The sequence below is a fragment of the Ornithorhynchus anatinus genome, chromosome 3 (genome assembly GCF_004115215.2).
Source record: "Ornithorhynchus anatinus isolate Pmale09 chromosome 3, mOrnAna1.pri.v4, whole genome shotgun sequence".
In the NCBI taxonomy this organism is placed as follows: domain Eukaryota; kingdom Metazoa; phylum Chordata; class Mammalia; order Monotremata; family Ornithorhynchidae; genus Ornithorhynchus; species Ornithorhynchus anatinus.
The window spans coordinates 99,533,513-99,552,863 of NC_041730.1; the positions used below are offsets into that span (position 1 = coordinate 99,533,513).

Consider the following 19,351-nt stretch of genomic DNA (forward strand, 5'->3'; position numbering starts at 1 on the left):
TAGCTCTAAGAAAAAAGCATTTAATAATGAGTATTGATGAGAAAATCTGTAATTAACTTTCACTATGAATCACAGTATTCTTCAGATCTCCAAGGAAATATTAAATTTATCTGTTTGAAAGTCTGGCCACTTCGAAAGTTCTTTACAACAAAATGATCACTCAAAAACCACAAATATCTTAAGCTTCTTCATACTCTTGTAAAAAATGGCTGCTGGAATAAAATCAATAGCTTTCTGGCTTAATTATGATGGTAAGATCATAAAATGTCATCCCAGTTTCCATTTAAAATTTAGATCCTCAGGACCTAGGCTGCCTACAATGAGGGAGTCTCAATATCCTTTAGAAAATTATTCTGTGAAGGTGTTTGGACCACGTTCACAGCAGGAACTTATTTGGGAGGGGGTAGGCTATCACATAAATTATGCTGGATTCAACTTTGGCCTGGTTCATGGAAATACAGGGAAAACGTGGTGGATGAAGGTCAACCATGCTTGCAGCCACGGGGATCAGGGGACAAAGCTGTCAGCGGCCACAGAGCTACAGAGCTCTAAGTGACCTGGAGGTAGCTGTATTTAAGTAGCAGCTGAAAGTACAACAGTCTCTGCCTCTCAAACCTCCCCTCAAACATCCTTCCCCAATCTTGAGCCTTTCATGCTACGACACTTGAAGACTTCCCAGCAAATCTTTCAAAGCCAGTTCAATCCTGGATGTGTTCTTCACCACAAAAGAAACTGTGCCCCAAACCCCATGGAACCATTGTAATAATAAACCCAGAATCCAGACAGGACAACATCTGCTAATGTTGCTGCCCTGTTAAATATAAACCACCAGTAAGCAAAAGGAGATATTATTCAACAGACAGCCTAATACTATTGGACAACCACTGCTTCCACGCTAGTTCAGCTGACTCCGTTCCTTCACTCTGCAGGGAGCAACGTACAAATAGTTTGACTCTCCCAGGACTTTAAAGTATGCCTCGGTAGGGACGACACTTCCACCCTCTATTAGGGGACCATTTACTGTACCAACCACTGTAACTCCGTCACCTATCATAAGCTTCTTCAAGTTTGACAGAGTAAGTCATTCACTTACCACTATTGCTGTTGTTCTGTAGCTTCAGCTTACTCTTTTCTTTGGCACTCCTGCTGAGAATTCCATTGGGTTTTACTTCTTCTTCCATTTCCCCCTTTTTCTTCTGCAAATCATTTTGCTTCTTTTTGTAAGTTGGCTTGGGTTGTCGTTTAGCCCTCTGCTCTGACTTGCTCTCACTTTCATCTGAGTCTCCGCTTTCAGAGCCAGATTCGTAAGTCCTTTTCGCTTTCCTTCTACTGATTTTGTCGTCTTTGACGTATTTTTCTACGAGGATTTTGCCATCTATGTTGTTCTGTATATCACTTGATGTAGAGGCTATCAAATTGACAGAACATGGCTTAATAATTTCTGATACACTGCTCCCTGAACTTTCAATTTTATTAGTGTTTTTATCTTCCTCTGAATGTCTGGTAAGCCAAGCCTTTTTCAGTTTTGTGTGGTAGTTTGGCTGACTTGTCTGGGATGCTTGCCCATTGCCTACAGAGTTTGCTTTGTTTATTGTATTACAGGCTGTCATACTATCAAGGGGAATAGAGGCTGGAAATGTCTGATTTTTCACAGTATTAGGCTCAGTCTCGCTGGCACTACTACTTTTAAACTGAGCTGCCGCCAATGCCGCCTTGTGCTTTTTCAAATGGACAAAATCAGTTGTGTTGGAGAACCCGGAATTGGGCTGAACAGCACCTCCCGTCTTGCTACTGGCTGGGGCAGCTTCAGCCACGGCGTTTACCTTGCAGTCTTGTGCCTGAGCTGCCGACTGGCTGACGCTTCTCGAGGAGGTACATTCGCCAGATGAGGAGGCCAACACTGCATTTGATGAAGAGTAAGTTACCTCTGAGGCACCCCAGCTTGAAACGCTGGTCGTTGTGGCAGCTGACATGGTCACGTCCGTTTTGGTACTGCATGTCTTATTTGCAGCAGGCGTGACTGAACTGGGAACACCGCCCTGGGAGACAGCCTGTAAGTTCTTTTCATACTGTGGGTGAGTACTGTCTGAGTTCACACTTGGCAGACCGATTCTCCCAGTCTCTCGGGTTTCCCCTGCTTTCGGGCAATCTGCTTGATTTGTCCCAGTTGAAGACCTTTCGCTAGCTCGATCTTTAGGAGCGGACGGCATGACTGTCCCACTATCGTATTTCGTGCTAGACGGTGGACGTACAATGACAGATGCGGTGGCGGCCTGTGACTTGCCACTGCTTTTCTCAGCATGCCATTCGGCTTTCTCATTGCTGAGGGTATTATTAGATTTCCACACCTCTGACAAATTCTGCTCAGACGCACTCTTGTAAGTTGTCTGGGCTTCTTTTGGCTCAGGCACCAGAGTAGGAGGTTTTTGTAATTCTTGGACTTTTCCACCAGCATTCACCGGTAAAACTGGAGTGAGAGTTGGAGGGGAAAGGTTGCTGTAACTGCTTTCCTTTCTGTCCAGACTGTGGTGGATTGGAGGGTGGAACACTGGTGCTCTGTGTAATGCAGGCATACTTCGAAGAGTATTTGATGAAGATGAAACTGTCAGCTGGGTAGGGCTCCTACAGTCAGACCGAAAAGAAGTGACCGAGTGAGATGTCACTTGCTGGGAAAGCTGCTCTGGTATCTTGCTTGCTGAACCATCCCCTTCTGGTTGATGTTTAATCAGTGGCGGGGGCTTCGAAAGAGATGAAATAAATGTGGTAAGGGTCTGGGGGTTCACTGCTGCGGAAGGACTGCCACTCTGTTTATCAGTGTACATGTGAGAAACTTCTTTGGAAGGGTAGGAGCGGGGCGGTTCATTCACTACACTGTTAGACAGGGTAGTGAAATAGTTGCTCTGTGGTAAACTCTGAGGTACCGAGTGCTTCATCTTATAGAGTTCCGACACTGTGCGATCTCCATCTTTATCTTGCTTGAGGATGTGACCTTTAGGACTTGAAGATGGTAAGGATGACACTCTGGAATAATTCTCTCTCTCACTCTCAAGAGACTTGATTTTAGTTGTAAAAGGAGCGACATCAATGCTCTCTTGAAGAATTCGCCGATGCTCCTCTTTATATTTGTTCAGTCTCTCTCCAGTCTCCTGAGGTGGCCTTGGTAATTGACTCAACACTGGATCTACAAAATGTCTGTGTAAATGGCTCTCTTTTCCAGGATGAGTTCTGGCAGGATCCAGATCACTCTTTGATGACGTGGCTGCGACGGATCGTAAAGGTTCAATATATGTTTTCCTTTCCAATTCCCTGTAAGGAGGAGAAAAATAAAATTGCATCACTTTTCCCTGCATCCTGAAATGACCACTTCAAGTCTATATAAAATAAAATTACTTCATTAATGGAGCATAATTAACATATTTCAAGTACATTCAACTATAAATCAAAACATAAGCAATGACATTTCTTCAAAGCATATCCATGTAACATTAGCTTATAAACACACTCTAGGACAGTCCCTTGGAGAAAGAGTACGTAAAGTCAAGGATCGGGCATGGATGAACTTACTCTTTGTGATGATCTACTAAAGTTTTTGACAATGGAGGACTAGAATGTACTGCCATTTTAATTGGTCGATGAGGCTCTGCACTCGACGGTCTGACGGGAATGTGACTCAGTAACCCAAGACCATCAGTTGAGGTCACAGGGGTGGGTTGATGTAACCAAGGGCTGGGAGTATTCTTTGAAAAAAAAAGTAGACTTCAGTTACCACAGGAAGCTAAACACGGCATTATCATAGACCTCAATTTTAAATCATATCATACCAGTAAGCACACCACGGGGGGGGGGGGGGGGGGGGGGGAGAGAAGAGAAAAAAAAGAGAGGAGAGAAAGGAGACACAGGAGGGAAAGAGAGAGAGAAAAGAAATGTATGGTGATTTCTACAGATTCATCTAAATATACCTAAATATGCTTTGGGAATCAAAGGAGAGGAAAAGAAATTCGTTTCCCTTAGCCCTTTGACATCCGTTTAGAGAATTAAAATCCAAAATGAATTGTTGAAATTACTATTATCTCATTCATCGATACACAATTAGGGATGCATCAGTTACACTTTCAAGAAAGATTATTTAAATGGAGAAAGCACAACTTGTATTTTCTGGAAAGATTTTCACTAAATATGTTAACTAATCCAATGCACTACTATTTTCTACATTAACATTTTCAAATCCCAATTAGTTTTTCTGTGAACAGACAGATGTTAAAGGCTTACATGCACAAAGTATAGTTTGTTCAGTAATTTCTTTTTTAATCTTTTTAAAAGGACTGAGTTTCCCTCCTCATTTGTAAAATGGGGATTAAGATGTGAGTCCCATGTGGAACAGGGACTATGCCCTACCCAATTATCTTGCATCTACCCCAGCACTTAGTACAGTGCCTGGACCATCAGTAAGTGCTTAACAAATACTAATATTATTGTTATATTATTAATAATGATAATAATGAAATAATGGGTAAGGCTCAATTTCCTCTAATTTAAATGTGTGTGGATAAATACTTTAGATATGACACTTAGTTAACTCCTCTTCCTTTAGACATAAAAAGCACATCTAATGAATACCACTAAACCCTAGAATTTTCCTTTTCTGCCAAGGATCCCTTGGAATTCTTCCATGACAAAATCTGGGTTATTCAACAGGGTGGAGCAGACAAACATGTTCAATCACAAATTCTGTTGCTGAGAACTAAGGGAAGCAACCACAAATCTGGAAAATTCATTTGCACATCACTCCCTAAATTGTCTGTTGCATAAGACAATTCGCTATAATGAAGCACACAACTGTATTGTGACTCACACTGCGGGGGGAGGGGAAGGCTACAGATGGTAGCTCTTAAACTATTTAGCGTTTCAACAGGCCTCCAGCTTCCCTTATGATTTGAAACATCTACATTAAATCTAATTATGATCATTATGGATGACATATAGCATTATTGGGGGCAAAATGAAAGGACTTTATCTGGTCTAGCAGTTAACTATATTTAAAAATTCACATTTTTGTCTCTGTGGCAGTCCCTCCAAACTGTCAGCTCCTCCCTTCTAGACTGTCGAACTCCTTCCTTCTAGACTGCCAGTTCCTCCCTCTCTAGATTGTAAACACCTTGTGGGCAGGGAACAGGTCTACCAAATCTGTTACACTGTACCCTCCCAAGCATTTAGTACAGTGCTCTGGCCCCAGTGAGCACTCAAATAAAGCTGATTACCACTCTTTGTTGACTCGGTCTCTGCAAATACCTTTTAAACCATGATTTTTTTTTTTCAATGTTCCTTGCTCCAGGTTTCTAAAACAAAACAAAACCCGAAGCCAAAAAATAGTTGATTTTTTTTGAGGGTAATAAACAGGAACTCTTATTTTGGTTTCTACCAAAAGCTGCAAAATGGTCTCGAGAGGTGCCCTTACCCTATTATTACACTAAGGGAAGCAATTTTTAGACTGACTTTCCATGGATTCAGGTCAGTTTCCTCAAGACCTCAAATACAGAAATAAACTAAATGTACTGGTCATATAGGATGGCTCACTTAAATCAGGCATTAATTGCAATTACGGAGCTTTTCAAATGGCTCTAATAAAATATTGCTTTTAATTGGGTGCTGGTGTATAGATGTTGCACAGACATTGTGTTGCGTGATGTGAAGTTTTATAAGGATCGTTCCCTGATAGCTGTACTTAAAAAAAAAAACTGCACAAGGCCAATTCGAGGCAATGGGGCGAGAACAGACGAATTCATAGCAAACCCAGCAAGCCTCGTGTAAATACATAAATAGACATACAAATGTTTTAAAAGCACATGCTAGCATAACTCACCCTCCTCAAAGATGACTCGGCGGTGACTGGATTTTCTGGGTGGACCCATTTCGAGGATGGCAAGCCAAGGCCTGAGTACGTATGGGTTCCATTGGGATACTGCCAAATAATTGGATAGAGTCCTAGCTGATTATAGGATGCGGAAGGATGCCCTTGTCCAAGCAGATGAGGTGACTGGTGCTGCAACATCTGCTGCTGTTGCTGGTGTGCTAGAGCCAAGTGGCTTAGGCTACTAGCGTGAGCAGTCTCTAGACGTGGGTGGCCACCAAGTAGTGAGGCTGCAGGCACTCCAGGCAAAACAGTAGGGAGCAAGTGAGGGTGATGGACAGAATGGTGAGGATGGGGATTAATGGTCGGTAACGGGTTTGCATTCGCAGACCCAGCTAACAGATGGGAAGCGGCCGTTAACGTGGGATGATGGGTGTTTGGGTTTAAACAGGTTCTGTGAGCTGAGGAATGGAGGGGATAACTGTGCTGGTTTAAGTACGGCGAGAGGTGATTGGCTCCTGCTTCTGGACCGATTAGTGCAGGATCTCTATAAACTGTGAAATGCTCATTTTTGTCAATGATGAGAGGGCTTTTTGTGGCTTCTAACGCACTGACTCGAACTGGAACTGGGTGAAAACTCGATCTCGGCAAATCATGCTCTGCTTTACTCGTTGGCCGCCTCTCTCCGGGAGCATGACTGTTTTGGTAACCAGCCTTAGACTTTACAGAATCTGGAGAATGGGTGACTTTGGGTTTAATGACGTCGGATGAGACATTCGATTTCGTTTTAGGAACATCAACTAAAGCACCGGGCTTAGATTTCATAGCTTCAGTGGGTGGACTTAGCTTATGCAATTTACCATCCTCAGCTACAGAAACACCACTTAATGAAGACATATAGGATCCATATTGATTTTTCTCCTTGTCACTACCCAGATGTTCATTTACGGATAAAGGCTTCATAACATTTGATTGCATCAAATCCACTTTATTGATGCTACCGACCCAATTCTGGTCCGGATCATGCTTTCTCAGTTCTAAGAATTTTGCATTTGCAAATGAAGGTTTTAAGTCACTACTAGGAGCCTCAGTTTTCTGAAGGTTTTGAAAACCAAAAGTACTTGCAGAGTTCTCCTGAACCCCCTTCTCTGAAATGCTTTCAATTGTAATGTCAATGACACATTTGGGTGTTGCCGAACCAAACTGCTCATGTGGTCGCATTTCCATAGCATGCAACTTCTCCACATTGCACTCTTGACTGGGTAAATTATTGGTACTCTGGTCATAACGCAGAGGCTGTTCCGCAGCGTGAAGAGCTTTTTCTTGCAGCTCAAAGTCAGAAGATTTTAGCCTTTCTGTTTCATGTTTCTTATCTTCTGGAATTTCATCCCAGGGAGACTGTCTATCTCTTAGTGTTTGTTCTTCTACCCCATCACTACTCTGGGATTTTCCTTCTTCTCCATTAATCTTTGAAGTGTTTTTGCTTTTCTGCTCACTCTCTGAATTATGTTCTGAGGAAGAATCTGTTATTCTCTTATTTGAATTTTCTGAGTCACTACCCTCAGAATAGTCTGAGGCATTGTCTGTGCGCAGTCTTTTCATATTTAGTTTCTTTTCGTCTGCCTCGGGTTTTCTTCTCTTGCTGAGACAGTGTTTATTTTTACTTTTAGGATTTTCTGCAGGAGGATAAAAAAAATCAGCCTTATTTTTAATACTAATATGAAAAGAATCACCTTATTTTTTCCCTTCCAATCCCCTCCATCTCCCCCACTTTCCCTGCCCCACTCCCCCCACCACAAAAATTGTAAGCATACCTCCTCGGGCTAGATTATCATATTTTTCTTCCTTAATCTTTTCTTCATCTGGCACACTGCTATCTGAGCCCTTCCTCTTATTTGGGCGAGCATTTCGCTGTTGCTGTTGCTGGTGTGGATTCTGTTTTGGTGCTGCAGCTTGGGAGTTCATTGCTGGTCTGGGACTATTAGCTTGAGCACGTGTATAATGACCCTAAATATAACCAGAAGATAATGACTTGGCCTGTACCATGCCAAGAAAGCATATCATAATATGCTCTAGCATCTGATTCTTTTAATACATACGTGAGCCGTGTTGCTGTTCTGATTGGACCGAGACCTACGACGGGATGTGATGCCAATATTTTCACCTTTCAATAAAGAGTGAACAACGTCATCCAGAAAGGTCATTTGAACCATAGAAGGATCAACATTCTGTGGTTCTAGTACCTGGTTCATGAAACAAAAAAACAGTAGCACTTAAAACCTAAAAAATCAACCAATAAGATTTTTAGTCCATCATTCCTCTACCAGTATTTTCTGTACTCTTACACTGAAGACACTACGGCAATAGGTCTTTGTGAAAATTCTGTTAGGAATGGTCAGACGCCGTGAGCTATTTTTCAGGGGGAAAAACAACAATCCCTACAAATTTAATCATTTCAACCAAAAAATTACCTTTTCAACCTCTTGATACACCAGCAGTACAGTATAATTCTACTCTGTTTCAACCCCTAACCAAGAGTTAAAAAGAAAACACATTAGTTGCAAGTACACAACAGAAACAATTTCAAGCAACAGCATAAGTGTCAAAGTTATAAAAATGTATTAGAAGAAATAGTCACAATAAAAGGATGTTTAAGATATAGAAACAAGATTAGTGCTGAAACAAAGAACGAAACGAACAACATGCACATACACGAGGAAAGATTAAAAGTAAATGAGGCTAAGATTCTTTAACAAAGTAACAATGAACTAGGAAGCAGTCTCCTTCTCAGGGTCTCCATTCCAAATAATGTACTTTAGCTAAAGTTCAAATGATGACAATTTCTTTCATTTTGTCATGAGAAAGCCATCAAAAGCATTTTAAAAGGAGAGTTTTCCTCAACATTTTTAATTGTACCTTCATTCCAAAGACTAAAAAATACTTTCATAAATGTCTTTCCTTTTACCATTTCATCTCCAAGAAGTGGGTAAACAATATGCACCTATTTCCCAAGAGGGAAAATTAGAGACCCAAGAACAAAGAAATTTGCCCAGTAAATTACTGATAATATTTGACTGAAGACAGCTAGTTCATCCAACATAAGGAGTGTCCACCCTGACACTAATAGCTACTTTTTCACTGAAAAACACTATTATTCTTGCTAACATTTATTAGTCATTATGTGCAAGACACTGTAACAAGCTCTGGGGTTAAAAAAAAAAGTGGATCAAATAAAGACAGTCCCCCATCCATCCCATTTAAAGGGGAGAAGGAAGCAACATGCAATAGAATATTCTCATATGTCATGTAAGCCCAATGAAAAGAAGTTAATAAGAAATAATTAAATCTGCAGCAGTAAGTCTACCAACTAACGATACTCGGAGGGGGCGGTCCATTGACAAATAATCCCTGATTATGAGCAACCACACCACACTCCCCAATTTTCTAAAAATTGGGAAGATGGGCTTCGTTGCTGGGGGGCTCACCATGAAGGGTAGAGAGGGCCCTAATGGATTGGGAACCTCCAGCTGCCCGGCCTCGGCATTCTAGCTGTGCTCCACTCTTGCACGGAGAGATGGATGGGTAATGGGAGTGTGAGGGGATGTGACTCCGCTATATAGTCCCTTGAAAGCTTCTGAGTTAAAAGCAGAGATCATTTCTTAGAAATCTCATCATTAGAGATACAGCCAATTCAAGCTGTATCCTGGTGACCCTAAACAAGTCCTCCACCAAATCAGGCCAGGATGGAGCCACTTCAGACTCAACTGTGGAGAGGGCAGTTTAGGCAGAGAATCAGAGCGCTACTAAAGGTGTTCCTCTCCTCAACTACACCTTCTTCTGCCTCCCCTCCTCTGCCCTTTAAGCATTACTTCCAAGAGTTCATAACATGTATAAACTTTTGTTCATACATGTTCTATGGCTCTCTCTCAAGCAGTAAGGCAGGGTGGGACGCCCTGCAACATAACCCTTTGAAATTGGAGAATCAAAAGTCCCTGAAAAAGACACAATTAATTCTAACAATAATGGCCTTTATTAAGCACTTATTACGTGCCAAATGCTGTGCTCAGCACTGGGGCAGCTACAAAACAATTAGATCAGGGACACAGTCCCTATTCAATCAATAGCATCTATTTAGCACTTAATGATAATAATTAATAATTAGGGTATTTAAGTGCTTACTATGTGTTAAGCACTCTAATGAACACTTGGGAAAGTACAATAAAGTAGACACAATCCCTAGCTTCAAGGGGCTTACAATCTAGTAGGGGGAGGAAGGGAGAAGAGACAGATATTAAAATAAATTACAAGAAGGGTAGGCAACCAAGTATAAAGATACGTACATATGTGTTGGGTGGGGGGAGGGACAAATATCAAGGTGCTTAGGGGGTAAGGACTCAATTGATCGCACAGTCCCTGTGCCAAATGAGGCTCACAGTTTAAGAGGTATGGAGAACAGATATTTTATCCCCATTTGACAGGTGACAAAACTGAGGCACAGTAAAGTGATCTCTCACAGTTAGGTAATTTTTCCAAGATCATACAAAGGCAAATGGCAGAGCTGGGACTAAACCCAAGTCTCCTGATGCCCATTCTTGTGCTCTTTCCACTAGGGGATACTGTCTCCCTACTTAATCAATAATGACTGGTTAATATAGACAGATTTTAGAGACTAAAAGCTATCACTAGCATCCTCACTTTGATGGAGTCCCTCCAGGCTCAGTTCTGGGTCCCCTTCTTTTCTCCATCTACACCCACTCCCTTGGACAACTCATTCGCTCCCACAGCATCAGCCACCATATCTAGAGAGATAATTCACAAATCTACCTCTCCGGCACTGATGTCTTTCCTTCTCTGCAGTTTCACATTTCTTCCTGCCTTCAGGTAAACTCTACTTGGATATCCCACTGAAACCTCTAACTAAACATGTCTAAAACTGAACTCCTCATCTTTCTACCCAAACCCTGTTCTCCCTGTGACTTTCCTATCACTATAGACTACATCACTACCCTTCCCATCTCACGAGCCTGTACCCTTGACATTATCTCTAGACTGTGAGATTCCTGGGTAGAGAATATGTTTACCAACTCTGTTACATTGTACTCTCCCAAGTGCTTAGTATAGTGCTCTGCACAAAGTAAGCACTCAATAAATATTATTGCTTGATTGATCCTAGACTCATCTCTCTCATCCAACCCACATATTCAGTATCACCAAATCCAGTCAGTTCAAACTTCACAACATTGCTAAAATCTGTCATTTTCTCTCCACTCAAACTGTTTACCATTCTGAATGAAGCATTTATCCTACCCTGCCTTGACTACTGCATCTGCCTCCTTGTTGACCTTCTCTGCTTCCTGTCTTTCCCCACTCTAGTCCATACTTCACTCTACTCTCCAGATCCAGTTTTTATTTTCATTTGGGGGGGGGGGGGCGCGGAGGGGAAGGAAGGGGAGAAGTGGAGGGGGACTTCTGTTCACAACTCCCCACTTCTCAAAAGGCTTCAGTGGTTGCCCATCCAACTCCGCATCACACAGAAACATCTTTCAATCAGCTTTTAAGCGGTCAGATCATTCCCTCTTACCTTATGTTCCCTGATTGCTTACTACAACCCATGCTGCACACTTCACTCCTCCAATGTCAACTTAGTCACTATACCTTGATCTCACCAATCTTGCTGCCAACTACTTGCCACTATTCTCCCTCTGGCTTGGCACTCCTTCCTCCATATGACCGACCATTACTCTTCCCACTTCAAATTTCATTAAAATCACATCTCCCCAAGAGGCCTTCCACAATTAAGCTATCTTTTCCCCTACTCCCTCTCCCTTCTGCGTTACCTGTGCACCTGCACCTTTTAAGCACTCAACATTCTCACCACCCTCAGTCTGACAGCACTTATGTACATAACTGTAATTTATTTAATTTCTCTCTCCCCCTCTGATTGAGAGCTCCTTATGGGCAGGGAACTTTGCCTCAACTTTGCCCTACTGTACGCTCCCAAACGCTTAGTGCAGTATTCTGTACAGTGTGAGCGCTCAGTAAATACCATTAGCTGGTAAATTCATAGCACTGAGTCAGCTGGGTATCAAGCACTCCTTCTGATCTCAGGAAATTAAATTGCAAAGGGGCTGAGCACCCAAAAACAAAATTCCTTAAATATGAGCACAGTTTTCAGTTACTTAAGGTTTCGATTACAACAGTTACTGCTTTGTGCTGACATTGGTTGGACTATTTACCTGGTCATTCATAACGATCATAGTGCGGGTGAAGAGATCATGGTGAGTAATTATACCAGTAAACCACTGGGTGGCAGAATCCTGTCTATATACTCTCACTCTGTATCCGTTTAAGGAATACGGACCTGAAAAAGAAATATAAGATGTAAAAAAAAAACCACCCCAAAAAACCTTTTGGCAAATTCACATTCATTTTTAAAACAATTATTTAGATGGCCCATGTCTTCTAACATGATCCAAATGTTCACGATTTTTAAAATAGCTGATTTTACTTTTTGGCATTGTAGAATTCTGTGAGTTTCATTTTAGATTTGAAAGATATTGTGGAATGTGCATGTGGAATCTGTTCCGGAATTGAAATGATTGAGTTTTACTGCACAAATGTTCACAGAATTACCTAATAAAGAATTTTACACTATATCTAATCAACACAACAAAAATGTTATAATGTAACAGCACTTGAATATCCTTATGCATCATGAAAAACTGAACAGCAAGCTAAAAGACAAGATGGTCTAACAGCTAGTCAGCTGTTTAGAAGCTGGACAGGCTACCACATGTCTAGACACGTCATTGTTGGAAGAGATAAAAAGAACTTGGTGTTTGGGTCTTACAGTTGCCACACCTTTAACTTAAATGACTTCAGTGGTTGTCTTCTCTGAGGTAGTTAGGAAAATCTGCAACTAAAAAAGCTTTTTAATACATGTGGGAACTCAGAAAAGCATAGTTTGGAAAAACTGTGGCTTCCTCTAAGTTCTTCAAATTCATAAAGGTGAAATGAACAAGAATTTTTAAATCTTAAAGATTAAATGAAAATTAATTCCATTTAAATACAATAAAAGTACTTATTTAGCATCTCCAGTAAAGAAAACAAGATGGCAAAATTACTCAACAGGACACTCGATGAATAAAGATCAGGGAAAACCAGGTTTTCTGCCTTATCCAGAAAAGATTAGAGGCATATTTTGATGTTCAAAGATAAAATGGACTCTGTTACCCCTGACTCCTTGACCCGCCAGTTCCAACTCCGCTGAATTCAAAACTCACCAGCTGAAGCCAAGGAGGAGGAAGAAGGATCTGACCTTGGATCTGACTACCTTCAATAACTTGGGGAGCAATTGCAAGGACCTTGGAGAGGCTGCCACTGCACCCCTCCCTCTAACTGCACGAGCAGGGATTGACAAATGCTTGCCACTCCCCATGGTGGGTCTCTCCGATGCATGTTAAGAGAGCTTGGAACCCTTACCCTACGGAGCAATGCAAGTAATGAATATGAACTGAGTTTGCAACAGCCTGGCCTCCTCAAAAGGAGGGGCAGAACCAGGCTCAATCTGGATAATTAGTATTATTTTACAGCACACTTGAGAACCCTGAAAAAATGAGCATTTTGTGTGTTAGGTGCCCATTAGCAGTTTGGTACCTGTATTTTAAAAAATTTGGACCGATACCACCTCTAAATTCTGGTACTCGTTAGGCACTGTGGTCCAAGCACTGTACTAAGTGTTGGGTTAGATGAATGACTAAAAAAAAAAATGATGGGGCCTGAAATAACTAAATGAAGTACATTAATTGGGGAAAAGAAGAGGTTGGTAAACTTTGCAAAAGAAATCCTTTTTACTGGTATTATTGGAAGTCACTGCAATCTTCAAGAAATGGAAAATTTAAGGACAAGAGTTTTTGGGTCTTAAATGAAGATATTTACTAATAATAATCTAATAATAATAATATACTAAAAGCATTTCTTTTTTAATCAAACCATTTCAGTTCAGCTTCTAATATGACTTTATAGGTTTGACATGATTCCTCAAAGGGGAATTGGTACTATGAACTCTATGTGGTCTGAGGCTCACATGTTGGAAACAAACTAGTAACTTACTAAAATAAGGAAACAAAACTAACAGTGATATGTTGTGGTAACCAGAAGGGAAAACACACCACAGTTGGGCCACTTTTATCAGATACCAACAGCTTTCTTCAAAGGAAATCAATTGTGGCTTTGGGTGACACTTACTGCAAAGAATGTTTCCTTCTTCAGGAAGGACACACCTAAAGCATTCGGTAATGTGGAAAATTTTCCCATCAGCAAATCAGGTGTGTGGCTCATTATTCCTCCAGGTCAGCATCCATTCCACCCAAATTAGGGCTAAAACATGCCCAAATGAGAAGGGATTGTCAGAGCCACTTTGAATTTTTATAATCTTATTTAAGTCCAGGTATAAAAACTGTGTGGACACATAAAGCCCTACTTATATTCAATAATTAGACTAAATTGAATTTTCCCTACACTCTCTGCTGTGGAATATTCAGAGACAACTGATGTTTACTCTTCAAGAAAAAATTGTGGAAATACAATGTAGCATGAAATACGAAGCTTAAAAAGAATTACCTTGCATAAAAATCTCCTGAACCTTCTGTTCTTTTACCCAGACTTTCACCTCTTCGTGAAGCTGAGGGTTGTCCCTGAGAATCGGGTTTAGGCTGTCTACGTCGTCCTAGGATTAGATTTTAAAAAGTCCATGTGTTATGGGGTCATATTTTTAACTAACCACATAGGTTAGCCACCTCCCCCTATACAGTCTATAGAATACCTGGAGAAAGATTACTTGAGCTAAATGAAATATTTTCAATACAAATCTAAAGGTTATTTTTGAGTAACAATTGGACAACATGAGAGTATGAAAGTTACTTTGGGATGCAAAGATTTGTGCCTTGACAAGGAAGTATACTCTCCCTTCCATATGTGGTAAACCTGAAATCTACTATTAGAGTTTTCAATTTCATAAGTACAGCTGCAATAAGGCCAAAATTCTCCTATAAAAACTTAACTGTAAGCCAACAGGACCATTTTTTCTAATATCTGGTGCCAAGAGAATCAGAAAGATAAACTTCTAAGTGAAATAAACAACCTTGTAAATATGTGATCCCAAAGCACACATATTCCTTAAGTGGCAAAAACATAAGACTCGCAACCCACTTACTTTTAAAAATATGGTAAAGAAAGGTATTTTGAGTCAAGCAAGACTCAGTCCTTCACCAAACTCGTAAGACTGGAGACTCAATTTTGAAATGTACTTTGCTTTCCACTGTATTTCTTTGAGCCAGTGACAAAGCATCTAGATAATTAGAAATTACAATATTGATAGCATTATCCTCATAACAGGGTGGATCTAAAGAGAGAAAGTAGTTCTCTCCTTGGAGATGTGAATCACAGAGTCACATGGTTTCCCACAATCTGCTGGTCCCTGGCTGGACTCTCTGACATTCTGATGGCTTGAACGCATGTTTTTCTCTCCTCCCCTCACCCCCCGGCCTTGCTGCTGCTCCTGCATTTTGAGGTCAGCGGCAGGAGCCCTAGAGTAGTTTGGGAGAACAAAAAGGCAGCACTGGCAATTGATGGCCCTTTGAAAAATGCATGGGCAGATCATGGAAACCAGTTAACAGAAAGGAGCTGAGTGAAGGAAAACCACACCGGGCAAATAAAAACAATCTGGAAAATCCAAAGACAACTGAAGTGTGTGTGGCAGTATTCTAGATTTAGATCAAGTACAACTGGCACAAAGGAACTGTTTGTTTTTAGTATGCTAATTCCATGAACAGTTTCTGCTTTTTTCTACCCACTCTCCCTCATTTGGGTCATTCTTCTATTCCTCCCTATAACCCATTTTTCAAAAGACCACCAATGCTACTTCCTTTAACTCTTCTTTTTTTCCTCTGATTCTTTGATGCTATTATTTGCAACTCTTCAATTAGGGGTAAATACTTAAGGGTGTTTCTTTTCTGCCCACCGAGAATAGACAAGCAGAGGCAGGGACCCAATCCTTTGGCTACTGAATCGACTGCAGCAAAATCCAAAATAGTACTAAATAGACATGGACATAAGCAAACGGACAGCTGGGGTAAAGAAAAGGTACACCTACAATGAGAGAGCACATTATCAGTTTGGAGCCCCCCTCCCTATATTGCCAAGAGCCTATCTGCTGAGATGGCTCACTGGGACAAATGTTTTATGTCTATAATCTCGGTGACACATCTGGAAAGTGATGAGGTGTGTAGCTTTTGAAAACTGTACAGAGAATATTCAAAGGAGCAACTGACCTTCATTTCCTGATTTACTCTTTTAAAATTAATTTGAAACCATCAACACTGTCATCATTTTATGGGGGAAAAATGGTACTAGAATTTTTCAAATGTATAACTAAATTTGGATGAATACCAATAAATGAAAAGATCTTAAAAATATGTAATAAATGCGGCATTACTTGTGGTCGGTGCATAGCAAAGATTCTCAAAGAAAAAGTCAAAATGCAACTAAACTATAAAGTATCAATGTTCTTTGAGTTTTTGAAAGCCAACATTCCGTGATCACTGTGGCAGTCCTGTCCTGAGGACCAAATCAATTCTTAATTGGAACACTAAGGTGTCAAAACAATCAATGTACTCATTGAGTGCTTGCTGTGTGTAGAGCTTGGCAATGAAGAAATTATGTAATAAATGATATGGTGCCTGTTCGATTCAGCCATTTTGCAAGCTCTGTGATTTAAATTATTTTTGAAAATAAAGAATTGTGTATGTGTGTTAGTACATATCTACACATTACATATTTTTAAATTATTTACATTATTATTTAAGGTCTGTTTCCCTTTAAGCACTTGATATTTACCTGACCCTCAGCCCCACAACACTTGTGTACATACCTGTTAATTAATTTAAACATCTGTCTACCTCTCTAGACTGTGACCTTGTGGGTAGGGAACTCTCCCTAGCACTTAGTACAAAATAAACACTCAGTAAATGCCACCATTATCATCATCATGCAAGGGACACAGTACCAGCCTCAGAGGTGTGAGAACCAAGTTCTATTGCTAGGGCCTACCAGTGACCTTGGGCAAGTTACATAACCTTCCTGTTTTACAATTTCCTCACATGTAAAAAAGGAGGTTGTTAACTGCAGCCAAACAAAAACTGGCTTGTTTCATAAATCAAAAAAACCCAACACTGTTAAGTACCATAAACCTGCCTGCCTACGCTGGCTTTAGTTATTTGCTTATTTTTCTTTATTTTCTCTTAGTATCTCGCTGCCTTCCACTTCCTCATTTGCTAATTACACACTGAATATTAGTAGAGCTGCCCCATTGGTCGACCATGATTTTTCACTTGTCACTGGTGAGAAGACAAGTTTTGTTTTGATCTGATTATTGCCAACTTCCTCTTTCTTACATCCCTCAAGTATATCGTGAGAATACAGCTGAATTACCTCAGATGATACATATATAATAAACATGTATGATAAGCATATTTCATAACAAAAAGCAATTCTAAATTATTCAAAGATGCAGAGGAAAGAAAAATAATTCAAATGCACAGAAAAAGCAAAAAGGTCTAGCTACTACAGAAGACTCACTGGACTATGTGAGTTATATTGCATTCTCCCAAGTGATTAGTATAGTGCTACACACACAGAGGAAATGCTAAATAAATACCACTGATTATGTGAAGCTGGCAAAATACTTCACATAGTAAGATTTCACTTTTCTCAATTACAAAATAGGGACCAGAATATTAAGCTACTCTCACTACATTTTTGTAAGGAATAGTCGATTGCTTTCCAGGATTGGTTACCTAGCTTGCACTATCACAATATCCTCTGCTGCTCTTTTTTTAATTTTAATTTTTATTTTTTAAAGACACCTACCCTCTAGTCATTTCATCACTCATACAACCACAATCAGGAGACCAAAAGGGAAAGGAGGAGAAAGTGAATTTCCAATGACTAAACTGTGCTGATTGTTAATACCTCTTGTAAAATAGCTGCGATGCAGCTCTGGAATATGGGCATCAGAATTAGTTTTTCAGGGGGAAAAAAAGTTCACACATCTCTCTACTCCTCGAGAACCTCCAGTAGTTGCCCATCCACCTCCACGTCAAACGGACATTTTTTACTATTAGTTTTAAAGCACTCCTCCTACTTTACCTCACTGCTCTTCTACTACAAATCAACCCATGCACTTTGCTCTCTTACACCAACCTACTCACTGTACCTCAGTCGTCTATCTTACCATCGACCCCTTGCCCTCTGGTCTGGAACCTTCCCTCTCTCCCCCAGCAACCAACCAACCTTCATTCATGACAGACCACCACTCTCTCTACATTCAAAGTCTTATTAAAATCACATCTCCTCCAAGAGGGCTTCCCGGACTAAACCGTCATTTCTCATACTCCCCCCTTTTCCGCACTGCCTAATGCCCTTGGATCGATAGCCTTTAAGGACTTGATGGTCACCCCACCCTCAACCCCACAGCTCTTATGTGCCCATCCATAATTTATTTTAATACCTGTAGCCCTCTCTAGACTGCAGGTTCCTTGTGGGCAGAGAACATGTCCACCCTTCTGTTCTATTTTTACTCTCCCAAGAGCTTAGTACAATAATCTGCACACAATAAGAGCTCAGACTGATCACATTGCACAATGTTAGTAAATTGGATTTGCTCTAGATAAGAGGCCATCAGGGACATATTATCATGCCTGCTTCACTAGTAAGGAAATATGGATTTTAATGGCACTGGGGCTGGGCTCAGATCTGAGAGCAAAGATAAAGGGTAGAGCCCCTATGGCCTGCACAAATCAAATAGTTCCAGGGAGTCTCTTCCAAGGCCAGATCCATGCCTCTATTTGAGACAGACTCAACAAATGTACTTTCCCAAGGGTTTAGCAAAGTGTTCTTCACAGTAGCACTCAATAAATATCACTGATTGGATACTGAAGGATTTAACAATCTAAATTGAATTCTCTTCTAAAGTTGTCGACCTGATTCAAGTCAGAGGAGGGAATGGGCTACATTTAACTCAACTAGATAAACTCATTTTATTATCTGGACTGGCTTTGATCCTAAACATTCTAGATGATTGAATTTTTAGTGTAACAAAATTACTGCAAATTCCTTGCCAATCAATGTTATTTACTGAGCACTTACTATGTCCAGAGCACTGTACTAAGTGCTTGGGAGAGAACAATACAACAGAACTATAATAGGAATAAAAATAATTATTTTCCTTTAATCAGTGGGCAAAGCTTACTCTAAACTTTTGGTACATCCCATATCAATTTACATTACATAACAGTGGGAAAATAACATTTTCCTCTGGAGTCAGATTAGCTTAAAAGCAAGGATATAGCTAGCTTTTTGGCCATTCTCTTTCTGCAACCTTTTAACATCACTGGGTGTGATATCTTGTCAGCAGCTGTGCTCTCCCAGGAGAGAAACCTAAGA

General features: G+C 40.5%; 1 protein-coding gene across 3 annotated transcripts in view; it reads right to left on the reverse strand.

The window, feature by feature from the left end:
- JMJD1C (jumonji domain containing 1C) overlaps positions 1-19,351 on the reverse strand; it is a 305,204-nt gene that overhangs the window by 34,825 nt on the left and 251,028 nt on the right. For 2 of the 3 annotated variants that reach the window (XM_029060598.2, XM_029060602.2), the window contains 7 exons: positions 14,471-14,576; positions 12,085-12,209; positions 7,948-8,091; positions 7,663-7,855; positions 5,861-7,524; positions 3,565-3,737; positions 1,094-3,306 (listed from right to left, as the gene is read on the reverse strand). In XM_029060598.2, coding sequence (XP_028916431.1) covers positions 1,094-3,306; positions 3,565-3,737; positions 5,861-7,524; positions 7,663-7,855; positions 7,948-8,091; positions 12,085-12,209; positions 14,471-14,576 — 4,618 coding nt within the window. Of the gene's footprint in view, positions 1-1,093; positions 3,307-3,564; positions 3,738-5,860; positions 7,525-7,662; positions 7,856-7,947; positions 8,092-8,319; positions 8,339-12,084; positions 12,210-14,470; positions 14,577-19,351 lie in introns of those variants that run through there. The other variant, XM_039911547.1, reaches the window with a different exon arrangement.